The sequence below is a fragment of the Hippocampus guttulatus genome, chromosome 17 (assembly GCF_054856545.1).
Source record: "Hippocampus guttulatus isolate MCC_2025c chromosome 17, RoL_Hgut_1.0, whole genome shotgun sequence".
Lineage (NCBI taxonomy): Eukaryota > Metazoa > Chordata > Actinopteri > Syngnathiformes > Syngnathidae > Hippocampus > Hippocampus guttulatus.
In genome coordinates, this window is record NC_141277.1 from 5,741,981 (window position 1) to 5,756,526 (window position 14,546).

Below are 14,546 nucleotides of genomic sequence, written 5' to 3' on the forward strand. Positions count from 1 at the left end.
ATTTGTGCCTGATATTAGAAAGAGAGAGAAAAAAAAGGCTTTGCTGTCTTCAAATCGTATGGATGTGCTTTTGGAGCATCAAGTGCTTTCTGGTCTGCGCTGCTAGAAACGTTTTATCTTTTTTTTTTCTTTTTTTTAAATAGACTTTAATGCCAGACGGTGATTTTTCTTGCGATTATGCTGCCAACACGACTTGTCCCTTTGTGAAAAATGTTTTTGTAGGAGCTGAGAATTCCCACGTAGAAAACATACAAGCTCTTTATTTATAAAAAAAAAAAAAAAACAGGCAGCTTGACCCTCAGCAAGACTCCAGTGCCTTTAACTCGGCCCCGCCCCAAGCCCGATGGATGGACGCCATCGAGAGACATTTTGTTGCAGCTACAGGAGGTGGGGAAATGGGAACGAAACAGCATGGGATTATTATTTATTATTCATAACGGTAGTTTTATGGGTGTGGTAGAGAAATCTTCTTTTTGGGTTAATTGTACAGAACTGTCAAGAAAATCCCTGTAATTAAAAAAACATTTTGTTTGATTATTCGTCATGATGGTGATTTCTGTTGCTCTTTTTGTTGTTCTATTTGGATGTTTTCAAGTGCCATCTTCGTACGCTCATCTGTAGCACGCTCAAATGCAAGCACAAGCATTTGGGCAGGAGGCTTTTTTTCCTGTTTGTTTTTTTTCCTCCATTCAGCCAAGATTGAAAAGAAAAATGTAAATATCCCCAAGTGGAGGTATATTTATTTGTCCTGGTGATGACTTTTTTTTGGGGGGGGGGGCTTCTTTTGATTATGTATAGTAGCTAATATATCCACACAATTTTCATGTCTTTCTTTTGGTGTGTTGTTTTTTTTCTCCCTCATATTATCTTTTCAACTTGGCAAGCGTGTTGGGTGATTTGTATTGTTGTATTTTGCATAAAAACAAGGATGATCGGGGGACTTTTATATTTATAAAGACGTTGATTTAGTGTGTCGTATTGCTGAATATAGAAACTATTAAAAAGACACATGTAGTTTGTTTTTTTCTGAATATTTCAGATCTCAGCTCAGGCTAGCTTAGTGTTTTTGTTCACACACGCACACACCCTTCAATTTTGTGACTTTGTCTTTGCGGTAATAAACGTTTTCTTGTCCAAAGCGCGCCTCTTGTGTGTACAAAACGCCACCTTAATGCAATGCTGTTTTAGCCCATGAATTTTATTCAACCATTTTCAGACATATTAACACGAATATCATTCAAATTCACGACATAGTTGAGATGCAAAGCATAAGCCGCCCCAGAGTGTGTAGCAAAAAGGAGTAGAAAATACTGCAGTCGCTGTCCCTTTTGGATACCTTTATCGAGTGCGAAGCAAAAAATCCAAAAGCAATAAAAATCCATTTTGGTAAGTAAGGTTCAGCATAACACCGAAAATGAATTTTTGGCTTCGATATGGCTTGTACCTTCTCTCACAGTTCTCTTCGGGATGGCATTGATTTTATAAATTACAAGTGGCAAGAAACAGGTCGACCGAGTCCGCTCAATGTGTTTTTCCCATACAAATATTTGCTTTCATTACGGCATTACAGGCTGTATCACCATATGTTCGTGATTGACAATATTTTGGCAACATTTCTGCACAAAATCAGATTCTGCAACTCCGAGGACCACCTGTATTTACTGCGATGAGACACATTTTAACCGAGAGAAGACTGAGGAGTGGCAAGAGAAAGGGAGTCCTAACTGCAGCAAAAATTTTTTTACCCTATGGTGACGCCATAACCCCGAGTCGGAAAGGTGCTCTATCACAAGGACAGTAGTAAAGTCATGTTTACAATATTTTTTAAGAAAAATACTTCTGGGACATAAATATAAAACAATCCAAAAAAAGAAACAGTGAGGGGCTACGTAAGCGTGATTTCTGTCACAATTTTTTTAGGCCGCCCAGTGAAATCGTTAAAGCAATCATAACCTCATAACTGCATCATGGGAGGGGGAAAAATATTGTCTCGCCCCCACCAAAATTTTTTTTTAAAAAGTTTAGTTTCTACAAAGCCCTTTTAATTGCTATGGTGGGTTTCCAACTTTGAAAATGTCTGCCCCGATTACTCCCTTCAGTCGCCTCATGAGCAGATCGCACGCATGCTCTGTAGGGTTTAAATCTGGAGATTAGCCTGATAGTGCAACACAGCCAGTCAGTTGGTGTTCCACTGCAGTAGTTCATTGCGTGCCATTCGTAATATTAAAAAGTCACGCGTCGGAGCTGTCATAAACCGAGGATCTTAAATTCTAGGAATTAAAGTGCTAAGGGCTACTCATTTAAAAGGCGATTCTCAAAATGACATTACACGTGTGACCACCCCCAAGAATGTTGTCATGTGACTTTTAGAGTTAAGTTTTAAAAAATATTTTAAAAAGGGGGGGAGTAAAACTCCACTTACATGAATTCATATGTGTCTGGAGAGAGCCAGTGAAGGACTGGAACAGCAGCAGCAGCGGACTCCAGCTGAAGCTAAGCAGTCGGATTAAATGTTCATGGTGTGGTGTTGGTAGGGGGAGAAGACCGCAAATCAAACACCTGCAGAGGAAACGGGGCGCCATTTGGGAATCAAATGCTGGATGTACAAGGGGCATCTCGATTACGTGGAATATGGTGGAAAAACATATTTCGGTTGTTCAATTCTAAGAGTGAAATGTAATCAAATAATGTAGCGTAATTCATCATGTAATTGAAAAAAATGAGTTTTTTTAGAATTTGACATACTGTAGTTTATACAGCTAGAGAAAATCCAAAATTGACCGCCTTTAAAATTTTGCATGACACTAATAGATAGATTTGGTAGTCCGATACTTCACTCCTCCTATTTTCCTTTTTTGTTTGTTGAAGTTTGACCTGTAAAAGTTTGCACAATATGGATTTTACCATGCGTTTTAATTTATAGCTATGATGTGTCAGGGGAAAAAAAATCCATCCGTTTCTGAGCCTTAACCCTTAATTTATAAATATAACTAAATATATTACTACATTTCACACTGTATTGTTGTATATTGTCATGATGAAATCCTGATGTGCAAGAGGAAAAAAAGGGCAGATTCGGAATCCGCGCAAAAAAATCATTTAAAAAGTTTACGTGAATCACTGATTTTAAAAAAAATAAAGACATTTGCAAACTGCATATCTGCTTTTAATTTGAGGGAAAAAAATTGAAGTTTTCTGACCCGCTATGGACCAAACCAGGAACTGAATCATATTCATGTTTGTGAATTTCCTTGACTGTCAATTTAAAATACTGCCCTTTTTTTAAATTAAAGTGATTATTTAAATGAAAATGTTTTTCAATCCAATTCATCGATTGACAAAAAAATAATAGTAGTTGCAGCCATAATGTGAATCATTCACTTTTCGAACGCAACTACACAACTAAATGCACAATATTCTAAGTTGTTGAGATGCACGTGCACTTCTCGTATCAGAACGGATGCGTTCTTCCAATCATTACTAAGTGCTCTGTTAAAAAATCCCAATTTGTCAGTACGCATAGCGGCGTGTCTCCTGTGTAACGCAGCACTCCACTGCCACAACACTAAACTGGCGACCACGTGTGTCCTCACTTCTACTTCAACTGCCCGACCCGGCGCGGCTGCAGCCTTCCAAGTCTTCCGACGACGTCATTAGTCGAGAGGCTGAGGGTCCGCGATGGGCATGGTGTGCAGCACCTCATCCAGCAGCTGCAGAGCGCGGTGGAGGTGGATCTCGATCCAGCAGGGCGTCTCCTTGATGCTTTGCCGAGGGTAGTCCGGCCCCCAGCCCTTGACAAAGCTCATGCGCAGGATGCAAAGCCGACGCAGGTCGTCCACGCCGATGCCCGCCGCCGCCGACAAACCTGATGCGGTAGAACAAGGGTGCGAAGCATGAATAAACTGGGGGCGAGACGAGATAATACGATAATATGAACTGCTATCCAGTGAAGAGACGGGGGACCAATCACAGAGCCTTGAGGACTACCTCGTGGTGATGTATGTGAATGGAAATTTGGTGCGGGAATGAGACATTTGACGGGGGAATGATCCAGGAAGTAATCCACTCACTGATGGCGGGCGCGATGCCGCCCACGGAACCTGGGCCTGGTATATTACCGGCCACCGCCGCCGCCTGGGCCGCGGCCGCCGCTTGGGCCGTAGCGGCCTGCTGCTGCATCTGCCTATGGCACTGACGCAGGTCAAACACCTGGCGGGGACAAATACCAGCAGGTTGAGAGAGAGAACATGAGTGGACCTCGGAGTAGGAGGGAGCTCTCGTTTCACCTTGATGTAAGCGCTGGGATAGATCTTGTGCACGGCGTCCCCAGGGGCGCGCCCGGCCTCTCGGTCAAGGTAGTAGCTCTGTACAAAAACGGCGTGGTCGCTCAAGCAGCGCACCCAAACGTCTCCTTCGCCTTTGCACTCCAGCTGCACGCCTTTGCCAATGTGGAGCCTGAGAAGCAAAGGAAAAGAAGGCGTCATGATGGAATGGCCACTTTTCGAATCGTTTATATACATAGTTGGGTCTCCAAAGTGGCAAGAACATTAATTTGCAGGTGTATTGGATAAATAATCACAGTTGACATCCACCTGACACACTTAGCCGACTGAGAGGAGTTAAATTTCACCATTGCTGTTATCTGCTTCCGGCTGTTAACAGCAACACTGAAGTGATGATGTGGCATGTATTATTTGTATAGTTGCCAGGGGCCTCAAAAAGGTCAGGTGAGGTGTGGGGCCAAGTCATAAAAAGGAAGTGAGAAGGCTGTCAAAGACTTTTTATGAAGACCCTTTGTCTCTTTTTAAAAACCCCGTGGATGTGGTCCAATACCTGGCTCTCTCGATGTTTTCCGTCCGGTGGACATTGCTGAGCTGGCCCAGGCAGAAGCGGTCGCCTCCGGATGGGTCCACGTAACCGTCCACTGTCACTATCGGGCACGTGGAGGGCACCTTGAATGTCTCGCCGACCTGGATGTCCATTTCAAAGTACGCGATGGAGCACCAGTACTCCGGAGCTGCCACAAACCAGCAAGCAGCTGAAATCAGTTGACGATATCTCAGGTGTTACGAGAGCGACGTGTGTGACAGGAAAACTCACCTGGGTGATTGGATATCGGTGGCTGGAATGCTATTTCATTGCTAACAGACCCTGCGGGAATCATATCGAAAGCAAAACAGTGGAGTAATTTATGTGCTAATTCTACTTGTTCATATACTTTTTTTTTTAAAGAACATGTGCTTTTTTTCCCAGGTGGCTGAATAAAGAATAAAAAGTCTCGAACATTCTTCCATTAAAAATACAAAGGATGAAGAATTACAGCACACTTTATATTCCACTTTTCAAACTCTTGTTCAAATCACTCATTTATGGCTTTTGTACTTTAAAATATGCAGAGCAAAATAAACAGAAAAAACAGGGAACGCGTCCGCATATGTACGTACAGTAATGTCCTGTGTGAGGCATGGGCGTGTGGTGCTGTAAGTGGCCATTTTGATGCGGCGGCACAGCCGGCGTGAAGCCGCTGTTCCTGCTCCAGTTGGAGGTGGGATCTGTAAATGCAAAAGTTGCCACACTCACTTGAGACAATCTTAGCAGTTGAATCGCCGAGAGCATTCGGGCCTCACTTGAGGGTCCCGCACTGATGGCAGAGAATGCGGAGGTCAAAGCCGAGCCGCTGCCTTCCGGCGGCGTGAGTAGGGCGGGGCTGCCGAAAGTGTCCGGCGGGCCCGGCCTGGACGGAGGGTGCTGAACGGTCTGCAGGTGGCTGTCGACGCCGGGGTGAGATTGTTGGTTGTCGTAGTCGTACTCGTCTTTTACCATGAGTGGACCTGGTGAGCATAAACAACGAGCGCACTGAAGATTGCCTATACAGTATTGACATCATGACAACAAAGGAACATGTCAAATAACTCACCTGTGCTTGTAAGTGTCAGTCCTGATAGGTCTGCGAAGAAATAAAGAAAATGGCCTGACTCCATGTTTGATAGAAAAAGCTGAGGGAATTTGGACTAGATCTATTGGCCAAGAACTGCTCTTTTCATGTTTTTTTTTTACACGTTAACACATTACAATAGAACTCCTCACCCTAAAAATTCAATTTTTTTCCTTTTATTTCATTCAGGTAAGTTAAATATTAAGCATTCCAAAACAGCCACATTTTATGAAAACGTAAATGACCAAAAATAAGTTCTGTTATCGTAAATTTCTTTTTTAGCATTAATCGTCGGATTGGCAACTGCCTCAAAAAAAATCAGTATCGGTCAGACCCACATTTGAACTAACCTGGACTTTTCGCAAACATATCCCTCTAAAATGCATCAGGTCAGTTGAGAAATCAATTTCTCTACAGTCTTTCATTGTTTTTAAACATCATTTTACAGTTACACACAGTTGAGTGTTACGTTATGACTTAAATCATCGCCTGTACAGTTGCGCTTTATTGCATCGAATAATTGAGGATGAATTTTAGGTTTTGGTGTGTAAACCTACCAATGCCTGGCGAGACCACTCTCTCATAGTGGTACGGATTGACACAAACGTTGTCGCACTTGAGGTCAAAGGCATACTGGCAGTATTTGACGTGTTTTAACTCGTTCTTGTGCAGATCGGGCCACCGCCACAGTCGAGCGTAAACCACATGGGGGAAACCTTTACGTCCTGCGACCTAAGACAAAAACATTTGTCTTCCAATTGCAGCATAATAAGGACCGTTTATTCGCTCAGATACTGACCTGAAGGCGGCCGTCCAAAGTGCGCTGTATGGTCACACACTTGCTGGGATGCGCTCCGTTGGTCGTGATGGCCGTGATGAGGGAGTCTAGCTCGTCCTTCTTCTCCTTCAGCTTCTTGACCAGGCTCTCGATGGCTCGCTTGGCGAAGCTCTCGCTCTCACCGCCTTGTCTGTGGCACATCAGGCTGTGCACAATGCTGAGGCAGGCGTCGTTGCTTGTGGGAGTGTTGGCAATGGACATCCTGCTCCTTCGGTTTCAGCCTCCGGAGAGGCTCGCTCGTTGTTGTTTTTTTTTTTTTTTTGGTCGCCAGTGAGGTGTTCCAGTCAATACAAAGTAGGTCTGGAAAAGCTGAGACAACGGCAAATTATTTAGACGTAATTCTGTCATACGCTGGATGAGAAAGAACACAGTTAGGGTCTATTAATTATTCCTCAATTAGGGCAAAGACTGTCCACTATATTATGAAGGCATTGCAAATCACATCTCCAAGAATAAACAGACTACTGTCATAATTTCCTCTGTGGCACAATCAATCAATACGGAACTTTATTTTTGGCCATTAACTACAATGACTTTTCTGACCCTCTTCTCCTGGCGTATGACTTGCCATAAAACTTAGAGTATAATTGGAAGAATATACATACGTGAACAGCTTTCTGGCAACTTTTAAACAGCTCTTGCACGAGTGGCGGTGTACCTAATTAAGTTTCCGTTGCGCGTACCACTTAAGGGCGCCAACAATTCAATTGCAGTAAGACGGTGTATATGTAACGATTCGTAGTCTTGTTTTATATAATTAAAGGGTTTATCTTAAATTGTTCCATGTAGACAAACTAGACATTTAAATAAGCTCGTGGGGTAGCGTTGAAGCCACTAAAGCCATCCCCTCGGTTGCTTATCTCAGGCCCGTCTTAATTTGTATAAACGCGTCAGTTGTGCAGTAAACCCAAGCCAAATAAAAACTAAATGCTCAACTTGCAGCCTGAGCGTCAATAAACATAGCTCAGTCGCAAACAAAAAGTGTACAAACAGGTCGTTCTTTTCAATATTCTGATAAGGGGCGCCGTAGAGTAGCGCTTAGCGTGCACGTCGGTTGTCGCTTGTCGAAAAGCTCAACCTCAAACTCACCAACCTTGCGTTAAGTGATGGTCCGTAGTGGCCCGGTTACTTCGTGGCGGTTGTTTTGAGTGTCCCCAAGGTGTTTATTTTTCCGTCGCCCAAGTGTAAATGGCGACAATTAGGAACTGTATGCGAAGCTAGCCGGAGCTAGGTAGGTAGCAGCCGCTAGAAAGGTAGCAGCCACGAAAATAAACAAACCCCCACTCGCCCGCTCAGATACGTCACGATTGTCCCTGCGTCAAAGATCTACTTTACATCGACAGATATCTCACTTTCGAGATTGAGGGTAAAAATATTATCACTTGTTTTGTATACAAAGATACAGAAATGTGCACTATTGTCGGTCTCATTTTGTTTGGGAAATTTCATATTCACAAAGCCAATTTTTTTTCTCTTTACTCCATGTTAGAATTTTTGGGGGATTGATGTTTTTACATTAAGTTTCTTAAATTTGTATCTAACAAAGAAATTTTTGACATACAGTATACTCTAAGTTGTTTATTTGGAGTCTCCTGACAATTTGGATATGTTATGTTAGTATGTAATCTTTATTTTGTTTATATAAAGTCCGTCAATATTTTTCCCCCATTTATGTAGCTATGGAATTGAACTGGAATATCAGATTCTTCACATTTCTTTTTGTTTTGTTCTCATCCATGTTTAGATTGACAAAGAAATATTATTGGGATGGAAAAATGAATATTCTGTCAATAAAAAAAGATGTACTGTCCTTCCGCTCTGGTGATCACTGAAAAAAAAAAAAGACTACGCTTCCACCACCGTCAACATTGTTATCACGTTTTAAACATTTTTAAAAAATTCATAAATAAATCAGGGCGATATTTGGACTGAAATCAAATATAGTTGACATCCACTTGGCCCACTGGAAGTAGAGCGCTGATCCTTGATAGTTTCCACGGTGTTATTCCACCATTGTTGTTATCTACTTCCGACTGTTAACAGCTCCAGTTAAGTGATGATGTGCCACATATTTTTTTTCCATTTGTACGGTTGCTGGGGGCCTCGATAAGGTTGGGGTGGCATGCGAGGCCGAGTAAGAAAAAGTAAGCGGAAGGGCTCCGAGGTCAACCCGATGGCGGGGTCGCCGAAAGAACGCTGGCGTTGGGGACCAGGAATCTGACACCACCCTCTCACAAACGTTGCCACTTGGAGCGGCGTCCCGGCCTGAGTGACGGCCCACAAGACTCCAGGCTCTGACACCTCGTTATCGCGGTGGCATGGCAGCGGGCAGAGAGGCCCGCCAGGCATGTGATGCAAGAGGGGATGAGAGGGATTAAGGTTGTCAGGCAAGCGGCAATCAATAGATAAATTCTATCAAATCTATTCACAGTATGTGTTTATTTTTCCAGGCATATAATTGCACAGGTATGAAAATGGAAATCAACAGATGAAGGACAATTAAAATGCCATTTTGACCTCATGACATTGTGGTTGAAAGCGATCAAAAGTGAAAACATTTTTATAGTTGTAACCGGGGATGTGGCTTCGTTCTGAATTAACCAATTACATTCAAACTCACACCCGCCACCATTTAAAGTGCCTCTGATGGGCTGCAAGCAAATTCCAAATGTTCTAGTAGGCTTTTTCCTCACACTTTTTTTTTTCCTCTCTAGCAGAAGCGCGAAAGGTTTTGTGCTCACACTGTGACCACAAATTGGAACTGTTCATACTTCCCTCATGCTTGACTAAGGCCCCAGTTCCATCTGTAAAATAGTCCAAAAGCAATTGAATCAAACATACTTTCGGAATTATGGCCAACCTAGGTTTCTTGGAATCTCGCGTGTTGCGGGGGGGGGGTTCGGTGCCATTCTTGTCATTATGATTGTTCAGGCATACCTAATGAAGTGTACCAAGGCTTGTGGACCAAGGGGTTACAAAAAACTATTTGGATGATGATATGAAATCAAATCTAAACCAATGTTTCCCAAACTTTACTGGGCCAAGGCACATAAAAATAATGTCCCAAAATGTTGATACACGTGGAATTCTGTACCTTCCGCTATCTATTTAGTCATTTTCAACAATATACAAGTAACAAACCCACATAAGGACTGAACAATCCTATCAATTTGTGGGGAAAAAAAATTGTAATCAACCAAATGTTGGCCTGACGCCAGCCAATGATGAAAAAAAATAAATGTTATGATCGCGGACATAATAATAATAATAATACATTTTATTTATAAGCGCCTTTCAAGACACCCAAGGACACTTTACAATCAGGAACAAAAACAATAAAACAGAACGGGTTGAGCAGCGGCAGCCAGACGCGCCAGCGTTCACTCAACCTCGAAAATCGGAAGAAACCACAGGGGAGGGAGAGGGAGAGAAAAAAAAAAAACACGCTCGAACTATCCTCATTTTGAGGATAGTTTGAGTTAGGCAAAAAAACTCCTGCACAAGCATATGACAATTACAACAGGTCAATATTGGATAGTTACCTAATAATCTCTCACGGCACTCGGGAATCACTGGTTTAAACAACATTATGGTCGTGGCATACAACAAACAAAGCGACATACTGCACATCACAACATTGACATAACTTTAAATTATTTGCATTTATACAATATTTTTACACCGCGCGGTGTCATTGTTAAAGTGTGACGATGTGTGGATACAACAAGCACAGGCTACAATCCATCGGTGCACAGTCTCTACCTCTGCGTGAGCGTGTCGCTATGCGTGTGCGTCACTATCTACAGCCACACTCTGCTACTACCATGCCCTCGTACTTGTGGTTGAAGGTGACCACCCCGTTATCAAAATAAAGGAGCGAAATGGGCTCCAGCTTAGTGGGTACACAGCAGGCACGCGATGCCCTCTCCGGACTCTTAACACTGAGCAGTGATTGCACGATGGCATGTTTGGTGGGCAAGACCTCCGGGGTCATGGGCGGGGCGCACACTCCGTTGCACATGTAGGCCTCATAGCCCTCCGGCCGGAGGACCCATGCATTCCAGCCAATGTCTTTAAAATCCACAAAGAGCGGAGTTCTCCTGCAGGTTTTGACGTCGCGGCGGACCCGAGCAGGGGTTTCGTAGATAAGCTTGCGCTCATCCCCGTTGTGGCTAACAAACGGCCGGAACAGAATCTGCTCCGTGTTTTCGGGACGGTCCTTCTCACGCGCGTTATCGCGTTTGTTGGGCTCGTCGGAGAAAACGATCATCACCGCGTTGTGGTTCCCCTCCAGGTTTCGCTCGATGTCAACAAAAACCTCACCTTCGCCCCACGTGACCTCCTCCTCGGGACCTAAGATGGCGACGTGGACCTCCAGCTTGTGCGTCACTCCGCCGTACTTCCGCCAGAGCGCAACCGCATGAGTCAGGTCCAAGGAAACCCAGCTTTTATCTTTGGCGTGGATGTGCTTTGTCACTAGCTCCTCCAGGTCTTTAGACTCCTCTTGATCCCGCCTTCTCACCTCGTTCCCGACCTCCTTGGTCCAAACTACGCCATTGTGCACTTTGTAAATGGTCACCTTGCACTCAAGGCCGGCAAAGGGTCTTTGGGCTCTGTGGACGAGGGTGAAAAGGCGAAGCTCGGCTCTGGTGATGTACTCGTGGTGGGGCACTGAGATGTTGAAGAACAAGGGGTGTGTCCTTACTCCCCTGGCGGTCACTCCGAAAGGGGAAGAATCTGAAAATATCAACAAGTATCTTTGAATGTAGTGTCCACTTTAGGGTTTTAAAGTTACACCCTTGATCCTTGACTTGTACAACTCGGGAACATAATCCTATCTTTGGCAAAGATAAATTAGACGAGTCATTGTACTCCTCGGGGCACATTGAACCCTAGACCTGGGAAATCCAGATCCAGGAAGTAAAAACCCTGCCACAGTTTGGCTTTCGCCACAGGTGCTTCTAATCAACCGGCAGGTCAACGAGCTGCACCTGTGGCTAAAGCCAAACTGTGGCAGGGTTTTTACTTCCTGGACCTGGAATTCCCAGGTCTAGGGTTCAATGTGCCCTTAGGAGTACAATGACTCCTCCATTGGAATGCGATAAAGCAATAATCGAGGATACCAGACAAAACCTTTGGCGACCTGTCAATGGGGTGTTAGGCACAAAGCAACTGCTTGATACTCTTGAGTTTTACAACTCGGGGACGGGCATACCCCGGTTTTGGAAAAAACAGGGTAACACCCCAAGCAAACTGGAACTCTAACCCTTAATAGCAAGGCACTGCAAGGCAAGGCATCTTTATTTATCCTGCACATTTCATACATAAGACAACTTAATGGAGTACATTCATTTAGATTGACATAAACCATTAATGGGCCTCATAGTAAGAGAGTTGTGACATTTTTTAATTGGGTGGTATCCTCAAAGCGACAATCTAGAGATTTGAAAATAGGGTCTTACCCTCTAAGGAACAGCTCTTGGACCCTTCACTCTTGAATCTTACATCTTGTAAACGTAAGCCCTAAATGACAGTGAGTAGCATTGTGGGGAAACGGTAAGACCGGGGGACTTCAACTCCTCCGGCTTCTATTTCTAAGAGTTCGGCGAACCGTTAAATGTCAAGTATGAAGTAAACGTGGCCAACCATCGTTTGAGCGATCACTTAATTCATGATCGACAATATCAGAGAAAGGGTCCCAACGACTACATGGAACGTTGCCCTTGAAGGTTCTACTTTTGTACCCTTAACTATTGACTTTTAAATCTTGGACACATATACCTTATCTTTGGAACAGATTAAAGACAACCCTCCAGAACCAAATAAATAGATCTTGTGAGGGACATTATTCGAGTCTTATCTGGAGGTACTTAAACATTAACCTCCATTCTAAAAAGCACATTGGACAGTACTATAATCTTTTCGATGAGTGTGTACCTTCGTTATTGAAACTGCGGGCAATGTTGGCGGAAGGCACGGTCGTCTGGTGATTGGCAAATTGCTCAAAGAGTTCCAGCATGTACTCTGGTGGGTCCTTCGGTGAAGCCAGGGGCCTCTGCTCCAGTTGCATCTCCCCCGTCAGGTTCAGCGTAGACAGAAAGTGGCTGAGAAAGTCTTGCGCGTCATGCGGCGTATTGTCACGCGAGTGCCGAACCACAGAGGGCCTCCGGGGACGACTCTCGGGTGGCCTGACGGGACTGCTCGAGATCAAGGCGGTCAGCGTGACGAGAAAGACACTCGAGAAGCGGATCACGGTCTGGAGGGTCATGGTGTAAGGTTATCCCAAAAAGTAGCGGATGACAAGATGTGAGTGGAAGGACTCAACCGGGGGGTCGACGTACAATGGGTTGGTCGTGGAGGCCAAGCGACAACAGCTTTGCCCTTGTCGATGGCGTGCTTTGCTTCTGAGGGCAGGGCTGTGTTGTCCAATGTGTGCTGCTGACATGTTTGGAGATGTCATCAGGGTCCTGCTCAGGCCCTCCTCTAAAACACTCCAACCCACCCCCCTGCGCGGAACTCTCGCCTACCACCTCTTACCTTCTCGTTTTGACCCTCCTTACAATGACGTTGAATGCGCATTCCGGCAAAGCTCTCCAAAACTATATACTACAAAGTGTAAGGGAAAAACTGTACTTAAGCAGGTATTTCGGGTATCTCCTCTTAACTTGAGCATTTACTTTCTTTGAAACCTCTGAGGTTTTAGTTCATATTTTTTAACCCCTTCTGGGACAGCTTCTCATGTTATCGGGTTCCAGGTTATCATTACTGGTGCATGAAAGGGTGCCAAACGGGTTACTTGTACTTCTTCTATTCTCTGTAATTCTAAACAGAAGAACACACATCCCGTTAATGAATTACTTCCTGTCGTAATTCATGGCCGACATTTTTTAAAAAAATATTTAAATGGACTGTATTGACTGTAATTATGAATTTAATTCTGACCTAGCGAAGCTTTAAGACCGACTAGAGCGCACGGTAGTTCAACATAATGCATTTCAAGTTTTAGGCTTTTCGCACGAAGATAGGTTAGTGGCGGACTCAAGCGTGTTGCAACCTGCGGACGAATTCAGGTTCCATCAACATTGGCGCTGTAGGAACGCAACTCCGTCGCGAACCTTCATTATTCACTTTTTAATAAGATTTTTTTGGATGTACTTCTAGTATTGGAGCTCATTAGATTATGTTGATTTTGCAGGCCTTTATGCGGCACCAGTAAAAAAAACAAAAAACTGTAAAATATGGTCCGTAATATCTTCCGTTTTTTTTTTAACTGTGAGGAGCTTTGCCAATGACAATTCCGCCATAATCTGCCGCTGAGTCATTGCTGAATCACCACAATTGTAGATGCCTTTAGTCGCAAAGTCATTAAACTCCCCCAAGGAAAATATTGCCGCTCACAATAGTATTCGCTTTGTCTCCTCGCAAAATAAGTCATCCTCATATTTGGAGATTAATGACTCGAGGGTTTGTTTGTCCTATAAGCCCCCCCCCCCCCCCGCTTTAGGAGAACCAAAGAGCAAGAATAATAAGTCATTGTTAGGCAAACAAGAAAAGCGCGCCAGGGGGATTTTCGCTAACATACACTGAGCTCCACTATCTTACATTTTATTGTACGATAAAGATTGCTGCTGCGCTATTTTAATACCCTGAGAGGATTCGGGAAGGCTGCTGCAGTTCGTCAGCTTAATTCAAGGCAAATTAATTCAATGAGCTCAATTATGTGTTTTGCAAACAGGCGAGGGAGAAGAAGGGGGTGGGCAAAACACAGGGTGT

At 43.9% G+C, this 14,546-nt stretch overlaps 2 protein-coding genes across 4 annotated transcripts; both read right to left on the reverse strand.

Moving 5' to 3' along the window:
- Positions 1-1,180: 1,180 nt before the first annotated feature.
- smad4a (SMAD family member 4a) lies at positions 1,181-8,040 on the reverse strand. Of its 3 annotated transcripts, XM_086135638.1 has the most exons (12): positions 7,867-8,040; positions 6,735-7,082; positions 6,493-6,667; positions 5,918-5,947; positions 5,628-5,831; positions 5,445-5,552; positions 5,101-5,151; positions 4,834-5,017; positions 4,287-4,455; positions 4,071-4,209; positions 3,594-3,865; positions 1,181-2,559 (listed from the first exon to the last, which is right to left on the reverse strand). In XM_086135638.1, the coding sequence occupies exons 2-11, from the start codon at positions 6,972-6,974 to the stop codon at positions 3,654-3,656; spliced, it is 1,512 nt and encodes a 503-aa protein (XP_085991764.1). In that variant the 5' UTR covers positions 6,975-7,082; positions 7,867-8,040; the 3' UTR covers positions 1,181-2,559; positions 3,594-3,653. The 3 variants fall into 3 exon arrangements, with proteins under 3 accessions (XP_085991764.1, XP_085991762.1, XP_085991763.1); XM_086135636.1 differs by having other exon boundaries at positions 5,445-5,831; XM_086135637.1 differs by having other exon boundaries at positions 1,181-3,865; positions 5,445-5,831.
- Positions 8,041-9,218: 1,178 nt separating this feature from the next.
- LOC147191721 (bone morphogenetic protein 10-like) lies at positions 9,219-14,201 on the reverse strand. The gene is made up of 2 exons (XM_086135639.1): positions 12,711-14,201; positions 9,219-11,510 (listed from the first exon to the last, which is right to left on the reverse strand). The coding sequence occupies exons 1-2, from the start codon at positions 13,039-13,041 to the stop codon at positions 10,570-10,572; spliced, it is 1,272 nt and encodes a 423-aa protein (XP_085991765.1). The 5' UTR covers positions 13,042-14,201; the 3' UTR covers positions 9,219-10,569.
- Positions 14,202-14,546: the final 345 nt, after the last annotated feature.

Excerpts from the sequence above, each read along its gene's own strand:
- smad4a (XM_086135636.1), bottom strand. The coding sequence starts at position 6,974 with ATGTCCATTGCCAACACTCCCACAAGCAACGACGCCTGCCTCAGCATT. Across the intron at positions 5,948-6,492 it reads AGTGGTCTCGCCAGGCATTG|ACCTATCAGGACTGACACTT; the intron begins GTAGGTTTACAC and ends ATTTCTTCGCAG. Across the intron at positions 4,456-4,833 it reads GAAAACATCGAGAGAGCCAG|GCTCCACATTGGCAAAGGCG; the intron begins GTATTGGACCAC and ends TTTGCTTCTCAG.
- LOC147191721 (XM_086135639.1), bottom strand. The coding sequence starts at position 13,041 with ATGACCCTCCAGACCGTGATCCGCTTCTCGAGTGTCTTTCTCGTCACG. Across the intron at positions 11,511-12,710 it reads CCGCAGTTTCAATAACGAAG|ATTCTTCCCCTTTCGGAGTG; the intron begins GTACACACTCAT and ends TGATATTTTCAG.